This window comes from Furipterus horrens, unplaced genomic scaffold, assembly GCF_987537825.1.
Source record: "Furipterus horrens unplaced genomic scaffold, mFurHor1.1.pri manual_scaffold_5, whole genome shotgun sequence".
In the NCBI taxonomy this organism is placed as follows: domain Eukaryota; kingdom Metazoa; phylum Chordata; class Mammalia; order Chiroptera; family Furipteridae; genus Furipterus; species Furipterus horrens.
The window spans coordinates 123182143-123203658 of NW_028327175.1; the positions used below are offsets into that span (position 1 = coordinate 123182143).

The following is a 21516-nucleotide window of genomic DNA, read 5'->3' on the forward strand; positions in this document are numbered from 1 at the left end:
ACCTTTGGCATTTTAATTAAGATGTGTCTTGGTGTGGTCCTCTTTTGGTCTAGCTTGTTTGGGACTCTATGCTTCCTGGACTTGTATGTCTATTTCCTTTGCCAAATTTGGGAAGTTTTCTTTCATTATTTTTGCATATAAGCTTTCAACTTCTTATTCTTCCTCTTCTCCTTCTGGCACCCCTATGATTCGGATGTTGGCATGTTTAAAGTTGTCCCATAGGTTCCTAAACCTCTCCTAGTTTTTTCAATTTCTGTTTTCTCATTTTGTACTGGTTGTTTATTTTTTCCTTTTGTTCCAAATCATTGATTTGAACCTTGGCTTCCTTTTCTTCATCAGTGGTTTTGTGTGGATTTTCCTTCATTTAGCATAGCTTTCACTTCTTCCCTTTTGCGTTAAGCCTGTGAGCATCTTCATCACCACTGTTTTGAACTCTATGTCTGTTAGGTTGGCTATCTCCTTGTCGCTTAGGTCTCCCACTGGAACCTTGATTCGTTCCCTTTTCGGCCATACTTCTCTGTCTCCTCATCTTGACATGCTGCTGTTCGTTTGCCTCTGTGTCTTAGGTAGAGCTGTCGCACCTGTTACATTGTAAGGGGTGAAGCCTTAGGTATTTGTCAGTACAGGGCGAACCGTTTCACCATGTTGTGGCGCTGTATGTGCGGGAGGGGTCTGAGAGGGAACAATCCTGCTTGCTCAGCACACGCCCCTTTTTCAGGCACTTCTCCCACTTCCATGTGGGACTGGCACCTCTCTAGCTGTTGCCCTGGCTGTTGTTCCCAGAGTGGGTGGGTCTGTGGATGTTCTAGGACCATGGGGGCCCTTTAAACAAGCTGACTCTACCGAGAGACTGGCAGTTTCTTCCTCCACCCCAACCCCTACTGGTTTTCACAGTCAGAGCAATGAGGATTTATTTTTCTCAGTGCTGGAACTGTGAACTGTGTGCTCTGATCTGGTGCTGGGAGTACTCCCCAGGTGTCCCTCCCTAGTTTTTGAAACATGTGACTGCGCTTTCCACTGGCCTGCCACTGCCACCGCTGCTGCCCCCACACCATGTCCTTTCTGCCCCGGCTCCACCCCTCCTACCTGTCTGGATGAGTATTTCTTCTTTATATCTTTTTCTGTTGGACTTCCATACAGCTCGATTTTCTGGAACTTCTAGTTGTCTCTAGTTTTGAGGTAGTTGTATTCCTTCTTAGTTGTGGAGGGAGATAAAGCATGTCTGTCTAGGCCTCCATCTTGGCGGGAAGTAGTGCCTGACTTTAGAATCACACCCCATTCCAGGTGAACTGCTGTTCTTCCACAGCGGGTTCGAGCAGGAGTGGGGTAGCCGGGAAGGCTGGGCCCATGGTGAGAGCAGGAGCCGTAGCCGCTCCCTATCTCCCACTGCAGAAGGGAAGGGCAACAGTTAAACTCAAGGCCCCTGTGTTATGGCTTCTCTGCAGCCTGCACCAGTCATGCCTCATTAGCTTGTGAGGCTTGGTGGCATGTCTGTTTTATGCCTCACTACACTCAGTGGTGTTACTATTTGGGAGAAATTCTTCATATGAAAAATTAAGTAAATAACAATGATGCCAGAGAAGGGAGTAAACACTCTCCTCACCAGCAGTTGCTTGGAACCCTTGACTCCATGTTCTAAATAACTCTGGTGTTTGCTGGTCCTCCATGCACACAGCCTTACCTGTGATTGCTCCTCAATTAGTTCCACAGCCTCCCTGCCACCAGCAACTTTCTTGTGTATATTCCAAGTCTGCTCAAATCTCTGAAGCCCCAAGACCTTTGAGGTAAAGTTAAAATTCCTTGGCCTGGTTACATTAGCAGCTAGTTCAGCTTTCACCAACAGTCTTCCATCCCCTCTTCTCCTAGTTACTCAGGGTGACCCTGGGAGTCAGATCTACCCTGAGGTTTCTGAACCTACAGGTCGGATACTGGTGCTGAAGGATATGGAGCTGATCAGCTGGGGTCATGTTCTCCTCTAAGGAGGCCTACCTGCAAGATGGGGAAGAATGGAGCAAGACCAGCAGGTGCTGGCGAGGATGGAGAGAAGCCTGGCAGGGGAGGCCTGAGCTGGGCTTCCTCCCGCAGTACCCCTTTATGCTTCTGGAGCCAATGTCTCTGCTTTGGTGTATTTCTGCTTAAACTGCTCCAAGCTCGGTTTCTGTCCCAGCCTGCCTGGCAGTCAGAACCTGCAGTCTAGACTCCTGCTACACCTTTATTTTATCCCACACCCCTGCCCTCACTGCCCCCCTCACCCCCGGCCTCCTGCAGTCCCCTACACAGTAAGCTTCACCTCTGCCTCTGGGCCCACGCTCCATCTCCTATGTATCCTTCTAGACCCATCTCTGGCCTTAGCCTCCCTGATCGAATTTTTCCTCCTTCATATGACCACCTCACATGGCTCCCAGCAGCCTCCAGCGCTGTGACTCCTGCCAATGCGTTGGACTCTCCCTGCCTCCCCTACACTGCCTGCTCCCTGAGGACACCCTACTCTTCTGTTCTTGGCGCCTCAAAGGCTGCCTGCCCCAAGTCTTGTGGGACCAACTCTCCCTCCAGGTAGACAGTGTCAGAGTGAAGTAAATCACAGGACTCCCAGCTGGTGTTGCAGAATTTCCTGTTTTGGACCCACATACCTGGTGACCAGGGGTGTCGGCAGTACTCCAAGAGGGCTGTGTGTAATGAAAACAATACAGCTTTTTCCTTAAGGTTTGCTAATACAAAAGATGCTATGATAGTCACTTGTATGCATACCTTGGGCCAGTTTTCAAGTATTTCCTTAGGGTAGACTTCTGTTAGTAGGATCACCAGACCCAACATGTGCATGAGCTGTAGCTGCTTGGTTTGCGCTGATTCTGTTGAGCTAAACTGCCAGCCGGGTATCTTACCCCCTCAGCACTGAGTCCAAGAGGTTTAAACATGGTGCTATAATTTCACTGGTGGCTTTAACTGCGTATTTTTGAGTATTAGTAAGACTGTATTTTTTTAAGGCCTATTATAAGCTTCTAAAATTTCTTTTATGAAAGAAATCTCTTTGCAAGAGATTACTGTTTACCTCATGGTGTGACAAATGTTGTCAAATCCAGACAATACTGCATAAATGTCACTGATCAGTGATTCTCCCAGCAAGTAGGGGCCTGGGACGTTTCTGGTGTCAGCTTCTGGGATAAGCCTGCCTCTCAGTCATGGGGCTGGGGAGTGGCAGGGGCTCTGTAGATGTTAACCTCCCAGACCCTCTGTGATGAGGCCCAGTGCTGCCGTTTTCAGATGGACACACTTGCCTGAAGCACGGGGCAGTTAAGCAGTGGGGCCGGGTTTAAACCCAGGCAGCCAACCTCAGAGCACATGCTGCCTGCCCATTTCCCACACATTCTAGGCCTTCTGATGCCTTATAACTCAGTGTGGCCTCAAATGTCCTGGGCTCTCCCCTGCCTGCCTCTGCTGCACACACTTGGCCTGGACACTCTGCTTTGTCCGCCCAGTGAAGGCTTCTTCAGGGCACAGGATCAGTCAACATGTCTCTGGACTCCAGGATGCCACGCCAGGTGGGCATAGAGCAGGCCCTTCCTCTTGTCCTGGCTATGACCACCAGAAGCTGACCGAGAAGCTCAAGTCCAGGGCTCGCACATAATGCCAATATTCAACTGGGATGAACAGGATTTCTCCAGGAGACAGGATGCAGGACAGGAATGGGGCCTCAGCAAACTTGGGGAACTTCTCCAAGTCAGGATTCTCCACGTCAACCTGAAGAAAGCAAAAGAAGTAATGTGCCTGGTCTCCAGAAACAGGGTGGGATGGGTGAGAAGCTGCAATACCACACTGGGTCCCACCTGACTTGTGTTATGAAGAAGGTGCGTGTCATGAGGATATAAAGCTTCTGACTCTTGTGGGGAATACAGCCGGATATATTTCCTCCCGAGCACCTGGGAAGAGAGCGACCCTGTCAACCAGTTGGCTAGTGACCTCACTTCCCACTGCTGCCCCTACACTAACTGCAGGTCCCTGAACCTTCATCCTCCCTTTTCTCTCTGAGCCTTTCCCCAAGCTGTTCCCTGTGCCCAGCCAGCCCCAGTCCTACCACACATGTGCTTGGAGTCTCAGGGTGTTTTTCCTCCAGATACATTATAAATCACTCAGGTTGTTACTGTAGCCGACTATGAAGCACCTGACTGTGACAACCAGTTTAAGTGCTTTATGTGTATTAACTGTAATCCTCACAACAAGGAAGTGGTTTGTCACCCCATTTTACAGATGAAGACACTGGGACCCACCCCAGCACCTGTCTGTGCTCTACAGACCAGTCCACCTGGCTGGAAGCACGTGCTCTTCTGTTCAACCCTCTGCTTAGGAAAACACGAAGGTGGCTTTACAAGGTGCTGCTCCCTCTGACCCTCTTCTGGGTCTCAGGAAAACCACCGAGGGGCCGAGGAGCTGTTCCTCATTTGGAGAGAGGGTTTTGGCAAGGAGAAGCTGGCCTGGTTCTGATGGAGGGCAGGCAGGGGGAGGGAGGGCAGAGGCAGCCAGAGGGCACTCAGCTCCCTCCTGTCCCAAGGTGGGAGGCGGTGCTGGCCCTGCCCTGTGGGAGTGAGGTGCCAGGGTCCCAGTGGATGAGCCCTGGTTGTCCAGGAAGCACTTCTGGAAGCAGCTCCTCTACATGCTCTGCCCCCGCACCCCCTACCCCCAGGTCCAATAGCATTTCTGTTTTCATTTGTGCCCACGGCCCTGTCAGTGGTTCGCCTCTCTGGGGTGTGAAGGTGGGTAATGTGGTGGGCATGGGGCTGGGCCAGTGCTCTGCAGTGACTGCCACCTGGACTAGGAAGTTCTGCTGGGGGTCCTGATGAAGGGGGGAGACGGTGCCTGGGGGACCGAGCCAGGCGTTAATGGTGATCTCTTCTTCCTCCCCATCGCCCAGGCAGCAGTAATCAGGGACGCTGATGTCCTGCTTCAGCTCCGGGATCTGTGGGTGTCAGAGCAGATGGGGAAGGTTGAAACCAGGCCAGAAGTCATATGACTATCTGACAGAAGAGCCAAACATGCATTGTCCTCTTGTGTAATAGTACCACTGTATTCACATTTTGCTGAACAGGAATTTAAAAATCAATTTAAAAAATAGATAATCACTAGAGAAAAGTTATTTTATTTTCAGATTTGTTTTCATGTCATATGCATTTTATTTTTGCTTCCTTTTAAATAAACCTGATACAGATTCCTTGTATTTGTACTTAGAGATACACCAGTTGAGCCCTGGCTGAGTAGCTTCGTAGATTAGAGCATTGTCCCAATATGCCAAGGTTGTGGGTGTGATCCCTGGTCAGGGCATATACAAGAAGCAACTAATTAATGCATAGATAAGTGGAACAACAAATCAATGTTTGTCTCACTCCGAGATTAATTAAAAAAAAAAAACAACAAAAAAAGAAAAAGATAAACCAGTTGATAATTTTCTAAAGTTAATTATTAAAAAAAAATCAAGGAACAAACAAAAAAATGGGATTGACTAGCAAATCTGTAAAGGGGAAGATTTTCCAAATTTGCTAATGGTAAAGCAGTGACAATTGGCACATGTTAAGTAAATTATTTATAAAGACCAACAGACTAGGAAACCTACTTGAACTAACTGTGGTAAATAAGGATGAATGTACACAGATAATAAGGATCCCAATACACAGGACAAAAATAATACATAAAAATGAATTAAATATAAGGTTGTGGTTCAGTCCTATTAGCAAAGAAATCCAGATGAAGTGCCATCATTTCCTGCTATCCAAATTAGCAAAAGCTGAAGAAGTGGTAACACCGGGGGTGGTGAGGATGGGGGGGGGGGGGCACCCTACTGCAGGGCTGCTAGTGTGTCCAGTGGGGCAACTGCCCACATACAAAGTGGGGATGTGCACAGGTCTTCAGAAGCGTCCACACTTCTCTGACTCAGATGGAAGTGAGCTTGTGCAGCGCTCCTCTGCGTGGAGGCCATGGAATCCCTCAAGGAGACTGATGTTCTGGCTTGCAGGAGGGAGGAGGCTGCCCCAGAAAGCAGGCGCTGTCTGTCGCCTGTCCTGGGTACCATCAGTGTCTGACGTCAATGTGTCTGAAAAAATATACTTGAAGACTGCAAGCACTTGTCTCCTCTAGTGTCTTCTTACCCTAGCTCCTCCCCAGCCCCACACCCTCTTTTGGGCAGAGGCATTCTAACATCTTTGCCTCAGGGGAAGGATGAACCAAGAGGACACCTAAAATCAAAGTGTGGATTCTTGGCTTCTTCCTTTGAAAAGCCAGGGCAGGTACAAAGCATGTTTCCAAAGCCAGCAGAAACAGGCTGAGCATAGAAAGAATCTGGTGAAACAGGCAGGCCAGAGAGTTTGTGTTCAGTGCACTGAGGGGGAGACCATCTCTTAGACATTTTCACTTCAAGCTCAGCCCATTTTATGCTCACAACCAGATTTACCTTTATGGCTTTAACATGATTCTTTTAGGGACCAGATTTAAGTTTCTATTTAATTTCCCAAAACCTCAGGGCCATTTGTCAGCACAGCAGACAACCTTGGAGCGACAAGGCAGGGCAGGGCAGGACTGCGGTGGTCTTGGCCTCATTTGGAAAGAACCAGCCAGCAGCTCACAGTGAAGACACAACTCACCCAGAATAAACCCATTTCCTGACCTGACCTTCAGAAGGCAACTCAGTGCTGAATGTCCCTGAGCCAGCCTCCAGCGCCCCACTCAGGGTGTCTGGATTCCTCACAGGCCCCTGTTGGGACAATCTCTGAACCCAGTGGCATTTTTCAAGCTTGAGAGGTATGAAAACAGGGTTGTAAGGATGAGCTGCCTCTGCTACTTTACTCAGGTATTTTCAGAATAAGCACCCATTGGTCTGAAGAGACAACTGCAGGGAGACTGGGCATTCCTTCAGTAGCAGCTACTCTGAGTTCAGGTTGCTGGTTAAGTACTGATCAAGCTCTGGCCAGGTAGCTCAGTTGGTTAGAGCGTTGTCCCAACATGCCAAGGTTGCGGGCTTGATCCCTGGTCAGGGCACATACAGTAATCAACCAAAGAATGTGTAAATTAAATAAGTGGAACAACAAATCAATGTCTATCTCCAATCAATAAAAAAGAGAGAAAAGAACAGCTGGAATGTCCTCCTGCAGGCAGCCTTGACCCAGACACTGCTCTTCTGCACTTTAGGTCTGCCTCCAACAGCCTATGTATAAACACAGACATGTACTATGTCCGCTGCTTAGAGTAGAAGGTCCCTGGATTCTCAAGCTGCGTACAAGATTCCAAAAGGCTGCTGGGAACCTCCTACCAGAGGATTACACACCTAGTGCTGTGGAATGCTGAGAGGCTGATTGGCTCCTGATGACATCACTGGGATTTCCCAGAGGTGCTTGGTTGATGTTATCAGAGCACTGGCCAAGAATTCAGAGACCCCAAGAGAAAAGGCCCCCGCAATATAACTGACAATTGAAGGTAGGCCTAGTGTAGTAGCCAAAATATTCTAATTCTAAAACATGGGGTCTCTGAAAGGAAAGTCAGTAAGAGGTTTTTGGGCCAGAGGCTTTCAGTGGGAGCCACTGAGCTTTAAGTGAGCACAGAAGGCCCAGAAAACAGTGCAGAGCTCCCCACCTCCCGCCCCAACATGATGCCCCAGTGCCAGGCTGCTCAGACTTTCCCCTAAGGTGCTCTGAACAGCAGAGGCGAACACCTCTGGGGACCCCAGATAAAGACTGGTGGCCCTGCAATAGCCAAAACGTCTTCAAAATAATCACAAACTTTGCCTTCTAAAATGGCTCCCTCTTGTTCTAGTCGGATGGAAGATATCTGGCTGCTCCAGGGCAGGAAGCCAAGTTTACCTGTGGCTTCAAAAGGCCCAGGGGCTGTGCCCAGTGCGACTGATCTCTTGGGATCACACAGTAGGAGTTGATCCATTAGAATCCTCCTTTTCTTCTTAGTAAGAGAGTTCAGGAGGCAGGACCTATAAGTCCTAATATGGGAGGCCTGGGAAAGACACCACAGCCGATCCAGCCCCATCTGAACCTGGGATACCCCCCTCCCCCCAGCAGCAGACACAGCAGTGCTGGCAGATAGGGGCCCAGCTCATGTTGGCCATGGTCCTGACCCAGACTGACCCTGCCTGGCCTTGCCTCCTGCTGAGCCCTGCCCTGAGTGTCTCTGGGCTGGCTGAGACCACCCCAGCAGCCTCTCCTGGACTCCTCAGCTTCATTTAACTAGTTGGTTGACTCCAAGATCTAGGGGTCTTCCTTGACTGGTTCCTTTCCCTTGACCTCCACCCACCCACCAGTGTACAGTGTCAGCACTCCATGTCTCTTAACCCTCTCCACTGCCACGGCATCAGCTATCTCTGGACCATTGCGACTGCCTCCTAATGGTCTCCCTGCCACCACACCTGCTCACATCAACTTCATCTCCAGAAAGTGGCCAGAGATGCTAGAAACACCACCCTTCCGTTTCCAGCCACGCTCAGAAAACCATCCGTCCTCACTCAGCCCCCACCTGCTGCTTCCCGCCCCCTCATGCACTCTGCTCCAGCAATGCTGAACTTTTGTGCCCCTTGAAGGTGAAAGTTAACCCCTTTTGCGTTTCTAGCTGGCTCGCCCCTTCTCTTACCTCCTCACATGGCTGGCCACTGCTCTTCTTTTGGGTCATTGCTCAAATGTTACCTCCTTGAAACCCCTTCCCTGACTGATCCAAAGAGCTCTCTCCTTCCCAGCTGCCTTCTGTAAGGCCGCCATCTGTGGTGTTGGTTTTTAGGTCCACTGGGGCAGGGAGTGACTGACTTCTTTAGCCTTGTACCCAGGGCAGAGCCCAGTGCTTGGTGCACAGGGGCCTACAAAGAAACCCATTCCTGCAGTGCCTCCATGGTCCTGGTGCAGCCACACCCCCAAGTACCGAATGAGGAAGTGAGTGAGGATGGGGAAAGGGACTGGATAGAAAGCCAAACTGTTCAATCATTTCCCCAGGACAAGGCTTCCTCTGACTGCTCCAACATCCTCACTAGACAGCTGTGAAAACATGGAGCGCAATCTGATCCCTGCCATATTTTGTTCTGTTTTGTTTGCATTTAAAAATAAAGTATTTTTTTCTCATGATGAGTGTACAGTCACAGATGACTTGGAAACTGCAGAAGGAAAAACCACTCACCTCCCACAGACAATTATAGTTGATCTTTTGTGGCATTTCTCCTGTCCTCAGCACAGCTAAGAACATTCTCTACAGTTACGCATGCACCCTGCTTTTCTCACTCTCCACAGGCAGGCAATCCCCGTGAGCTCTGCATTTGCTGGCTATGGAGTCCTGGTCACCTTAAGCCTAATCACCAGGCCCTGGGACACGGCCCGTGTTGCTTCAAGTCCCCAGGGATGCCAATGCAGACTGGGCCGCACTCTGGTGTCTGTCTGTAGGGGCTGATTTGTGACAGAGAAAGAGCGAGAGGAGTATTTTTGCAACTTGCACTCTCTCTCTCTGCTTGTCCACAGCCAGTGTCCCTTGCAAGTACCCTGTCTGTCCTGCTGGGTTCTTTTGGGAATACTACCTCTTACTGGGAACCCTCCTGCTGAAAACCTCACAGGGCTCTTCTGTCTTCCAGAGAAATCCGAGCTGTTGACCTGGCATTCAAGGTCCTCCCTAGTTTGGCCCCAGCCTTCCTCTTTGCCTTCTCCTTGCTCTGTAATTCTGGACAAACCCTCTCAGACTGGTCGAGATGCCCAGCACATGGACCTCTCCCACTCTGCCCTCTGGGGCTCTTGGCATGAGATGGTCCTCACTGGGAGCGTCCTCTTGCCCCAGCCCCCTCCTCTTTCATTCTTCAACAAGTGTGTCCAGAGGGCCTTTAATCTGGCCCACCAGGGCTTAGTACCCAGAGAATTGAACCTGGCCCCTGCAAGAGACACACAGGCGCAGGGGTAGGGAGACAGTCTTGCTGGGAGACATCTGAGACATGCTAAGGGCAGTGCTGGGACCTACCCTGAGCTCTGCTGCAATGAAGGTAGCAACTTGCTCTTTCTGGGTCAGGTCAGAGTCTGCCACCCTTGCCTGGTTCCCTGAGACCCCTCTCCCAGTTCTGACCACAGATGGACTTCTGACTCCACACCCCGGGGGTCACCCTGGTGTTTGTGGGCCCACCCCCCACCCTCAGTCCTGGGGGCCCTGGGCTCAGCACTCCTAGCCTCTCAGGTCTGGTGGCCTTCCTGCTCTCCTGCTACTAGTAGGCTGGTGAAGAGGAACCAGGCGATGCACAGACAGCCACCCTGCTCACTGCAGGGAGCAGCACCAGTGGATGGCAAACAAGGTTGCTACATCCTTTGCTGCCCTTTGGGGCCAGAGCCCAGGAAGGGAGGAGGAAAGCCAAGAGAGTGAAGGCCAGAGGAGCATGGTCTCAGACTTACCTGGTCAAAGAGCTGGTGCTGGGCCAGGTACCCGACGTCCCTCGGCTAATCCATGGAAGAAAAACCAGAGGTGACACAGAAAGCCTGTTAATGGTGATAGCTACTGCTGTTTAGCTGGCTCTCAGCACCCACATGCTTCTGCCCCAGCCCTGGGCAGCCACCCGGAGGGCCCTCCTTTCAGACCCAGGGGCTGATGTGATCAGCTCCCTCCTGGGCAGGACTGGCTGATGGGGAGACTCAGGATCTGGCACTGCCTCTGCCACGGAGGTTGCCTGGTTTGTCACCCTGTGACCCGGGGCTGTTCCTCAAATTAAAAATGAAGGGGCAGATATATTTCTTAGATCACTCTTTTCTGCCAGTGGCTGTTGCTGAGTAAGCATCATTAAAGTCTCCCCTCCTGCCCTGGCTGGGTAGCTCAGTTGGTTAGAGCATCGTCCCGGTATGCCAAGGTTGTAGGTTATATCTCTGGTCAGGGCACGTACAAGAAGCAACCAATGAATGCATAAGTAAGTGGAACAAATCAGTACTTTTATTTCTCTCTCTAAAAATCAGTTTAAGAAAAAAAATCTCCCCTCCTGCAGTCATCATGCCTAAGTCAGAGTCTCCCAAAGAGCCGGAACAGCTGCAGGAGCTCTTTACCAGAGGTTTGAGCTTTGAAAACATCTGAAGAGAGTCTGGGGAGCCATGGTGAGCAATGGGGATGCTGTGTGGTGGTGAGATACAAACACCACGGGCTCCAGGGGCTTCGGTTTGTCACATACACCACTGTGGAGGAGGTGGATGCAGTCAGGAGTGCAAGGCCACACGAGGCGGGTGGTACCAAAGAGGGCTGTCTTAAGAGAGGATTCTCAAAGCCCTGGTGCCCACTGCACTGTAAAAAGGATTTCTATCAGTGGTACTAAGGAAGAAACTGAAGAACATCACAGAAGGGATTATTTTGAACAGTATGGGAAAAGCAAAGTGATCGAAACCATACTGATCAAGGCAACGGCAAGAAGAGAGGCTTTGCTTTTGCAACCTTTGATGGCCATGATTCCATAGACAAGACTGTCACTCAGGAATAACGTACTGTGAACGGCCACAACTGTGAAGTAGGAAAGCCCTATCGAAGCAAGAGATGGCTAGTGCTTCATCCAGCCAAAGAGGTCAAAGTGGTTCTGGAAACTTCAGAGGTGGTTGTGAAGGTGGTTTTGGTGGGAATGACAACTTTGGTTGTGGAGGAAACTTCAGTGGTCAAGGCGCTTTGGTGGCAGCTGTGGTGGTGGTGGATATGGTGGCAGTGGCGATGGCTATCATGGATTTCGTAATGATGGAAACAACTCTGCAGGTGGCAGAAGCTACAATGATTTTGGCAATTACAACAATCAATCTTCAAATTGTGGACCCATGAAAGGAGGAAACTTTGGAGGCAGAAGCTCTGGCTCTGTGGTGGTAGAGGCCAATTCTTTGTCAAACCACAAAACCCAGGTGGCTGTGATGGTTCCAGCAGCAGCAGTAGCAATGGCAGTGGTAGAAGGTTTTAATTACTGCCAGGAAACAAAACTTAGCAGGAGAGGAGAGCCAGAGAAGTGAGAGGGAAGCTACAGTTAAGACAAGATTTGTGAACTCAGCCAAGCACAGTGGTGGCAGGGCCCAGCTGCTACAAAGAACATGTTTTAGACAACACTCATGTGAATGTTGTCTAAGAAGCCTCAAGGACTGTATTTGTGACTAATTGTATAACAAGTGATTTTAGTTTCTGTTCTGTGGAACATGTAAAGCATTCCTACGAAGTGTTTTAATGTAGTTCTTCTTTTTCACCCATGCTGTTGATTGCTAAATGTAATTAATAGTCTGATCATGACTCTGAATAAATGCATCTTTTAAAAAATGTGCTATGTAAAGTTACTCTACTCTGGAGCCATATTGGTAAATTATCCCAACAGTGTGAAGTTAGAATTCCTTCAGGGTGATGCCAGGATCCACTTGAAACTTATTTACAGTCTGCTTGGGCCTAGAAGCCATTGTTTCCAGAAACTTTGGTGTAGTGGAATTGACAGTTACTGTGTTGTGACCCGGGGTTCACCATTAAAAGGGTCACCCAAACAGAGTCATGGAGTTTGTCTGGTTATTAATGATTGTTGGCCAATCCTATGTAATATATTTAATTGAATTATAGTACCAGATAAAATTATAGATGGGAATAAAGCTTGTGTATCATCCATTATCATGTATCATTAATATACTCTTTAACATCCTCTTGGGAAAAAATGAAATCATACTATATGTATTAATTTGAAATCTTTTTTTCGGTTAACGATACAGCACAAATATCCCTTCAAGTCCATACACTCGTGTCAGAGTCATTCTTTTGATGGATACACATTTTATAGACACATCATAATTAACTCACCTTTCCCCTACTGGTGGACCGTAGGGTTGTTTTGCCAGTGTTTCAATAAACAGTCTAATAATCTCGTCCAAAAACAGAACATCCGAGTCAAGGAGTATGTGCATTTAAAATTTTCATAGCTTCTGCCAGGTTACTTTCCTCAAAGTTAAATGATTTATATTCTCTCTGGCAATTAACCTTGGAAATTATCATTTGGTGAAAACTTCTGCTGCTCTGATGGGTAAAAAGGTCAGTGCTTTACAAATTGGGCTATGCGGTGCTGAGGGCTTGCCTGAAGGTGCCTGCAGGCCTCTGCGAGGACTGGTGGGCAGAGCAGTAGGCATGCCAGATGCCTCTCTCCCAACTCTCCAGGTAGGGTCAGCTTGGGTCTAACTACTCTCAAGCTGACATGGTGTTGAAGTAAAGAAGCCTCCTCTAAGATTCCTCGAAAACTTGTCTTTCTCTCTCTCATTCTCTCTTTCTTCCAACAAACATTAAGAGCTTACAAAATGGCAGAGCCTGTGCTAAGCACCGGGCAGAGCCAGACCTGATGTGACCGCTGCCCTCCCAGAGCCTGGCACAGAGGACACTAACCGCCGACAGTAACAGTGCTGTGCACATTGTGCTTAGCTTCACAAGTGCTATTCTCACAAAGACCCTATGAAGCATCGCCAACCTCTAACTAACCCCAACCAGCCCTAACTAACCAAAACTTAGGGCACTGACGATCAGAGAGGTTAAGTAACCAGCCAAGGACACAGAGCAAGCAAGGGTCAGTGCAGGATTCAGTGCTGTTTGGCCTGACTCCAAAGTGCCCATTCTGCCTGCTCCGTAAAATGCCTTACGCTTCTTCCCATCCCAGCAGAGTGCTAGCAGGGCTCTCCTAGCTGGGTTTATGTCTACAAGCAGAGGGACATGGCAATAGGGGGCATCTCTAGTCCACAGCTCCCATTTCCAGGCCCTGGGTGACAGTGAACTGAGCAGAGGCGGGGGTAGAGAGGAATGCATGAGAAGCAGAAATGGAAAGATGTCTCTGGGCACTGGCAGAGGAGTCCACAGCCCAGGGAACTGCACCGAGTGCCTGTGGAGGGGGCTGGAAATCTAGAAGTGGAAGAGATGGGGTTAGGAAGGGTAACAGGGTGGTCCCTCAGTTCAGTCACAATGTCGAGAAGGCCCCCATGGTCACACACCTGGACCCATTTATTGTGGCAGATCCATGACCAAATTCAGTCAGAGCTTTATAGAGTCAGGGCCTGGGCTGCGGCCTGTGGGGAATGTGTGGAAGAGTTGCAAGCCACTGATGCTAACTTCCTGCACCTCGTGAAGGACCTTGCCCACCACAGATGCTGGGTGGACAACCCTCTCCTGAAGGCTCCCCTTGTTCCCAGCCAATAGGGATGATTCAGGCACCACAGGCAGACAATCTACATTCTCTGCCACCCAGTGTCAGGAGAGGAAATCACCCCCTGCCCTTACCATTCAGAATCTGAAATGATAAAATGGTGCAGCTGCTTTGGAAAACAGTTTGGCAGTTCCTCAAAAGGTTAAACACAGAGCTACCACATGGAGCTGCCAGCAATTTCACTTCGTATATACCTAAAAGAAATGAAAATATATGCCCACACAAAAACTTACACATGAATGTTCACAGCAGCATTTTCCATACTAGTCAAAAGTGCATACAACACAAATGGCCATCAACTGTCCAATGGGTAAACAAAACGTGGTCCATCCATACAGTGGAGTATTATTCGGCCATAAAAGAATAAAGTACAGTACTGATAAATGCTACATGGATGAACCTTGAAAACATGATGCTCAGTGACAGAAGCCAGACATAGAGGCCACATATTGTGTGACTCCATTTATATGAAATGTCCAGAATTGGCAAATCCACAGAGACCATAAGCAGATCCATAGTTGACTGGTGAAGGGAGTGAGGTGACTATTATTTAGTTTGAGGTTTCTTTTGGTGTGATGAAAATGTTCTGGAATTACACAGTGGTGACAGTTGCACAATCTTAGAATATACTTAGAAGCCCTGAAATATACAATAACAAAAAAGCTTCTGAAATGAGTCCTTCATGCCATGTCTGCCCACCTGCCTACCCAGCAGCCTGCCTTCCCAGCTCTGGCCAGTCTACTGACCTAAACTCTTAAAGACTGGCTACACTGTACTCCAAACCTTCCAGTTCAATGCATGGTGGGTCTTTGCCCAAATGTAATGTGTTCTCCCCCTTGTAAGTATTAGGAGAAAGGAGTCAAAATGACATACCTCATTCAGGATGTATTTGCTGATGAACTCCCTGACCGTCATGAGTCTCTGGGACCATTCCTTGTCTGTGTACCTGGAGCCAACTTCCACTGGGACAGTTCGGCAGCCAGCAATTTCTTGGATGTACTCCAAACTATTAGAAAAACATGTATCATTATTTCATCACTATTGCTACTGCTTGCCAGGCACTCTGCTTACCATACTTTACACGGTCTCCTTTCATCACCACAAAGTCTCACGAAGTGGAGACCATCATTATCCCCCACCCCACCAACAAGACAACTCAGGCAAAGAGGTGAGGACCCTGGCCCATCTGGCACTGGGTAGCTTTGCAGAGAGACCCAGTAAATCTCATTTGCCACAGTTCTTGCCAATGGCTATATTTCCCTGCTTGCCGAGAGCCTTCTCTCTTTGCTGTCCTTGTCACTAAGCTGAGTAAACGGCCAACAGTACAGGGGGTGGTGAAGTGCCTGGGTTCTCAACTCTGCTGGCCCAGCACTGACTCCAACCCTGAGTGTTACTGACCTGGGGAATCTTCAGCAAGCTACTTCACCTTTCTGAGCCCTTGTTCACCACTGCAAAATGGTGTTGATGACTATGCCTGTCCCATAGGAACCAGGAAGGATAAAGAGATAAAATGTGGCAAGTGCCTGTCCTTGGCACCTAGTATGTAGTAAGACTTATAACGTGCCTGGTACGCTGTATGTATACTGCATGTTTGCTAGGATGACGGCTCCTACAGTCAGAATTCCTCCTCATAGTCTCAGAGGAAGCCACTCCCTCTATAAAGCTACCACTGTAAGACAGGCTGACTCAATCAACCCTCCGTAGAGACCACTCCTCATTTCCAAAATTATGCACAGTTATTGCATTATGGCCACTCTCCAGCTGCCTGAGCTGACCTATCTCCCCTGAGTCTAAGGTGAGACTAGAAGCAGGGGTGAGGAGGAAGCAAACACAGAAGGGGATGTGGCCACCTCTTGGTTTCCTTTTCTACTCTGAAGCCTCAGGGACCCTGAGAAAGTACATAGAATTCCTAAGATCCCATAAAACTGCATAATAGACTTAATACTGGTCTGCCCCTAAAGCCCTCATTAAAAATGGCTTAGGGCAAGCACTTGGGAGGAGGTAAGAGTCTTAGATCTGGTGTAGATCCAGAGCACCAACTGCTAGTTCTTGTTCCTTGGCCACCCATCCCAGGGACTGGTAGTGATGTGTCCAGGGGCTGTGTTTACTTGGGGGAGGAGTGCAGGGAGTCTCTGCGGATGCTAAAATGGGAGGGAGAACCTTCTGGCTTTCAGTTTCCACCCACCTCCACTTCTTCATGCATGGCCAATGGTCAGCCACGCCTTCTAAGATCACAGGCCTCTGTGGAACCAAATAATGCTTCCTGAAATACGGGAGGGATGGACAGCGAAGCCGGGCCACTGCTTTTTCTGACCTCATATCCGGAATCAAAACATGGCCATTCCTGGCTTTCTGTATAAAATCAAAACAAAACAGAATGGCAACCACAAAGGAAAGACAACATTTGAGACATTCCTCTAGGCATTTGCATCAGTGGTAGGAGAGCTTAGGTGTCTTTGATTACAAAGGCAGTCAACACTTACCATTATTACTGCTACTACTACTGTTTACTTCTCATTAGAGCAAGATATTTTTTTCCTTACCAGGTCATTTCAAATGTTTGTTCAATTATAAAAGTAATATGTTGCTTTCATAGAAATTCTGCAATTGAGGAAACTTATTATCCCACACCCCACCATCTAACATAGAGCATTCTTTCCCACTGCCTAGTTTCTTTCCCACCTTTTCACAAACACATCCCTGCTCCCTGGGTAGTAATGCTGGTGATGAATAAGCAACTCTACCTCTTCCACCCAGTTTCCCTGTTACCAGCAGTCCTTGCAATGTCTCAGGAGTGGTTGCATCATAATTTACTTAACCATTTCCAACTGACTGAGCTGAGTAAATTACTATGTCTGAGTTTCAGTTTCCTTGTCCGTATAACTACTGAGAGACAAGCTCTCGTGTAAAGTACGGACTGCCTAGTAGGTGTCAACACCTTCTTCCCCCACCGCTGGACCCCAAACCAGTCCTCAGCATCTGCAGCAGTGGCAACTAACACCCTCACCTGCAGGCGATGCTCTAGGTCGCACACCTGCCTGTTCTCGTCAACATTACAACTCCCTATCCATGGCAGGCTTTTATGTTCACATATCCCTCATCAAGGAGGCCTTCCCTGACCATCTTCCGAGAAGCTGCCTTCACCCACCTTTTATAACCACTCTGGACTGTAAGTGCTAGGACAGGGTCTGGGCCCTTTTGTACCATCACCTAGCAGCTGACACAAATGGGCCACCACTGGTGCTCAATCAAGCTGCTGAGCAAACCCCTTCTTACAGGGAGGAGAACAGAAGGGGCACAGCACTTGCCTGACTCACAGGCAGTGGACAGCAGTGTGAGAACTTGAGCCCAGGGAGGCTGGCACCTTAGCTCTATCCACTGCCCAGCATCACCCACACCATGAGTACCATCTTGGGCACAAAGCCTCCTCCATGTGCCCCTGGGACACACTTAGCATGGGAAAGGGAACAGGTATTTGTCCCTTGATCTCCATGTCTGCCCTGCCCTCTATAAGGTCTATCCATGCACCACAACCATAGCTCCACGGCACCCTTGGTAACACTGGGTATTGAATAAAACCTTGTTTTATACAATAAAACTGCCTGTTTTTGTATTATGCCAGAGATGAGGTTGAACATTTTCTCACACTTCTTTATCTGTTTCCTCCTTGCCCAGAGGTATTGTAAGTGAGATCTGTGTGCCAGCACTGGGATTTGAAGCCTTCTCAGTTAAACCACGCTCGGTGCCTTAGGGTATCCTTTGCCACATGCACTTAAGCTCCAGTAGGGACACGTGCAAGGATCTAAGGGCAGGACTGATTGTCACATGAACAGAATATAGCTAGTTGTGCTACCTCACCCAAACTCAGCAGTGCAGAGACAGAGGCTGCCAGAAACGTGGGTGATACTTCAACCAGCTGACCAAGAGTAATAGCCTCCTACACAACCCCTTTGAGCTGCCTTTCCTAGGAACAACAAGCTGCCATATTTCCCCTCTCCTGAAAGGGTACTGCTTCTGCAGAAACTGGAAGAAAAATTAAAAGAAAAACAGATGGAGCTATTCCATTTCCAAATCAATGAAGACATTATATTCAGCCCGAGAGGTCAGCCTGCTGAGGCCTCACCTCAGGGAAGAGGGGAGTTGTCACTTCTAGAAAAACAGGGCTGCTGTATTATGTTAGGATGGTCACCGACAATCCCACCAAGGTACCTTTGTGCTGGGCTGCTCCTGGGCTGGGCCTTGGGCAGGTCTTTTTCCAGAGAGCAGGTGCGTGTGGAGAACAGCAGCGACTTTACTGAGGATGTCCCCAAGGATGGCTGCCCCCATCAGCAGGCCCATGTCACAGACTTTCAGGGCTGCAGCCACAGTGTCAGTGTCCCCAGGCACTTCACAAAGACACATGGCTTTCAGAAGGCAGCTGAAGGAATAAACCCGACGCCAGTCTTTGTCCACATCCTGCCATGCCCTGGTATTGAGTTTCTCCCAGGAATAGTCAAGGAGCTCCTCGCTAATCTGCAGACACTCGCTTCTTCTGCCCCCATAGAAGAGGTTGGCGGCTTGCTGCAGCAGTATCTGCACACTCCTGTCCATATTCTTACTGAAGTCCAACTTCAGTTCTTCTTTAGTGTGGGGTAGCAGTGCCCTGAGGGCCTCCTGGAGAGCCCCCAGTCCCAGCTGGGTGTCTCGGCTGCCGCCTTCAGTCATCAGGCACACTTGCCGGCTCAGTCTGAGTGCTGGTGGAGGAAGAAATAAAAATGATAGCAAAACGCCATGATGGACAATTGAATCCATACAATTTTGTTTTTACAAAATAAAGCTGAGGTAAAAGAGTCAGAGTTGTGATGACATTCAGTGGCCAAAATGTAGACCACTGAGATTTAAAAAACATAGCGAGAAGGAGATCATGTACAGACTCGGTCCCCTATAGGTTCCCAGAGCTTCCTACACTTATCCTTTGTAACACATACCACACCTGTGATGATTCTTCAACAATGGTCTTCTCTGTCAGGCATAATTGTGAGGGCAGGGCCCCATCTGTCTGGGGTCACCACTGTGTTCAGTCCTGGCACAACATTAGGCATGCAGTGGGCACAAGATAAATATTTGTTCAGAGAGGAACATGTATGGTCCTTGTTTGGAACACTTCCAACATCCTTCCTCTGTGGCAAACACCTATCCCACCTTTAAGGCCCACCTTCAGTGATCCCCTGTGTGAAGTCTGCCAAGGCTCTGACAGTGTTTTGTGTTCCGAAAGCCCTTGAGTTCCTTTTATAGCAGTTGTCATAATGTACCATAAATATCTGCTTACACATCTCTCTCTCTAATACTAGCTTGTGAGCTCTTCCAGGGCAAGAACACTTCTCCACATATCCTGGGAACCTACAAGCAGTCTGGCTCACAGCAGGCACTCATTAAGGCTATTAAAAAAAAAAAAAAAAAAAAAGAAGGTATCTTAACTTCTCAGGAAGAAACCTATAAATACATAAAGCTTATTCAGAAAGGAAAAACATCACAGTTGGTGCCTTTGGTGGCATTAGCCAGGGCATTATATATGGATGTCCTTAAGTATAAATATTAACATGTGAATAGGTTTTACTGCTCAAAATTATGGTTATATATAATGACTGGACAAATCACAAACTGGGGTTATTCTAGCCAAATTCAGACCTATGGTCAATCTGATTACAGCCTTCAAGAGTGCCACATTTATTGGCCATGACAGCTTTCAGGGGAAGGTCAGGTATAGGTTACATAAAATAGCTTTTCTCAGGGCCTGTGTGTTGGTTTCTTACATAAAGGTCTGTTTGTTGGTGTATGAAATGATAATCTGGGAAAGGGGGGATCAATGAAGGTTGTATGAGCTAACCTCTGAGTGCCTTTAGTCTTGGCTTTGTATATCAGCCTACTGCAAACTTTATAAAAGGCTTCTTATTGGTCACATTAAACATCCAGAATGTACAACATAAGCCGGCCCTGGGTTAGCTGTTAGTAAACAGCCCAAATGGATTCCTGTTGGTTATAAGATAAGGCCTTCTAGGAAACCATCAGTCATCCCAGAACTCCCTTAAATTATCTTTAAAACTCTAAAGCACTTCCCTGGTTAGTCCGTACACTGGATGGGTGAAATGGCTTCCTGGAGAATTTTACCACGATTCCCAGGGGACATCTGGCCGGCCTAGGAAACAGCCCCGAGAGCCCCACAGAAGCCTCAGGCTGACCTGGAACAGTCATTCCCAGAGCAGCTGGACATGACACTGCCTTCCACTCCGCATCCAGGATATATCACCTCTACCTGCCTTTCTGGGAACAGGCTGCCCAAATAGTTTTGTATTATAATTTTTTCAATTTTATTATGGCAGTATCCCACAGAAACTGCAAAAACAAGAGCTTTCTAGAGAGCTCTGTACAACTTTTCAGAAAGCTTAATTGACCAGCACAGGGTACCTTTTGAAACGAAGGGTCCTTATGACTTTAATTTAGTTTTAAATCCTAGTTCTAGAAGTCATCCCCCTCTCTCTATATATACCACTCAGAGACCTAGCCTTTCCCCTAGATGACCAGCAACCCCTCTGCACCCCCCACCCCTACACACACACACCAGGCAGCTGGACGCTAGCTTGGGCCTGACTTAATGATCACTGGTCTGGACCTCTGGCAGGAAGAAGATAATATCTTGACCTAATTTATGTTTCAGATCCTGAGTCCTAAGGTAAAATGACTCCCTGGCTACTTTCCCATAAGACTGAACAGAGGGACCGGGACAAGACCTCAGAGCTGTCCTAAGACCTGAAGATTCATTACCCTCACCTCACCTCCCACCAATCAGCACGCAGCGCAACTGGAACCCCTAACCGACGATGTCTTTCAATTTTTGCCTGATATAATCTGTAACCTACACGCTATCAAGTTCCCGCTTTTGAGCAACAGCATCCCATTCTCCTGGATGACACCACTGATAAGTAAAACGTCCAGTATTTCTCCATGGTAATTCTCCTGTTTAGTTTTTGGCTCAGCTAGCGCAGGGTGAACGCACTCTTTCTGTTCCATACACTTTGCCAGTGTGGCCCCAACCCCTCTCTCCCTCCTGGGCAGTTACGCATAAGCAGGGTGACTTAACCATTTTTTGCATCCCGATACCGATTTCATAACGCGATACCGATGCTGCGTTAACTCCCACCGAGGGGAAAAGCTGTCTTTCAGACATCCAGCGCGTCGGCCCCACCTACTCCCTCCCGGTGCGGCACTTACCCACACCTACTCTCCACTCCGAGGCCTCACACCCTTTCCCTTCCCGGCCCCTCCGCCGGGGCTTTATTTCTGGAGGGCCATTCCGAACCCCACGGTCAAGCGTT

At 48.5% G+C, this 21516-nt stretch overlaps 1 protein-coding gene across 4 annotated transcripts; it reads right to left on the minus strand.

Annotated features, from left to right (window-relative positions):
• Window positions 1–2594: 2594 nt before the first annotated feature.
• Window positions 2595–21466, minus strand: KDM8 (lysine demethylase 8 (putative)). Of its 4 annotated transcripts, XM_090277695.1 has the most exons (8): window positions 21413–21466; window positions 18374–18897; window positions 16350–16516; window positions 15038–15170; window positions 10392–10436; window positions 4802–4951; window positions 3825–3917; window positions 2595–3738 (listed from the first exon to the last, which is right to left on the minus strand). In XM_090277695.1, the coding sequence occupies exons 2-8, from the start codon at window positions 18866–18868 to the stop codon at window positions 3574–3576; spliced, it is 1248 nt and encodes a 415-aa protein (XP_090133821.1). In that variant the 5' UTR covers window positions 18869–18897; window positions 21413–21466; the 3' UTR covers window positions 2595–3573. The 4 variants fall into 4 exon arrangements, with proteins under 4 accessions (XP_090133821.1, XP_090133822.1, XP_090133823.1 ...); XM_090277696.1 differs by lacking the exon at window positions 10392–10436; XM_090277697.1 differs by lacking the exon at window positions 4802–4951.
• Window positions 21467–21516: the final 50 nt, after the last annotated feature.

What these genes read in the sequence shown, in the direction of transcription:
- KDM8 (XM_090277695.1), bottom strand. Translation starts at nt 18,868, where the DNA reads ATGACTGAAGGCGGCAGCCGAGACACCCAGCTGGGACTGGGGGCTCTC. An exon ending in GCAAATACATCCTGAATGAG is followed by an intron (nt 10,437 to 15,037) that starts GTATGTCATTTT and finishes TCCATGGATTAG; the next exon opens with CCGAGGGACGTCGGGTACCT. An exon ending in TTCTTCATAACACAAGTCAG is followed by an intron (nt 3,739 to 3,824) that starts GTGGGACCCAGT and finishes TGCTTTCTTCAG; the next exon opens with GTTGACGTGGAGAATCCTGA.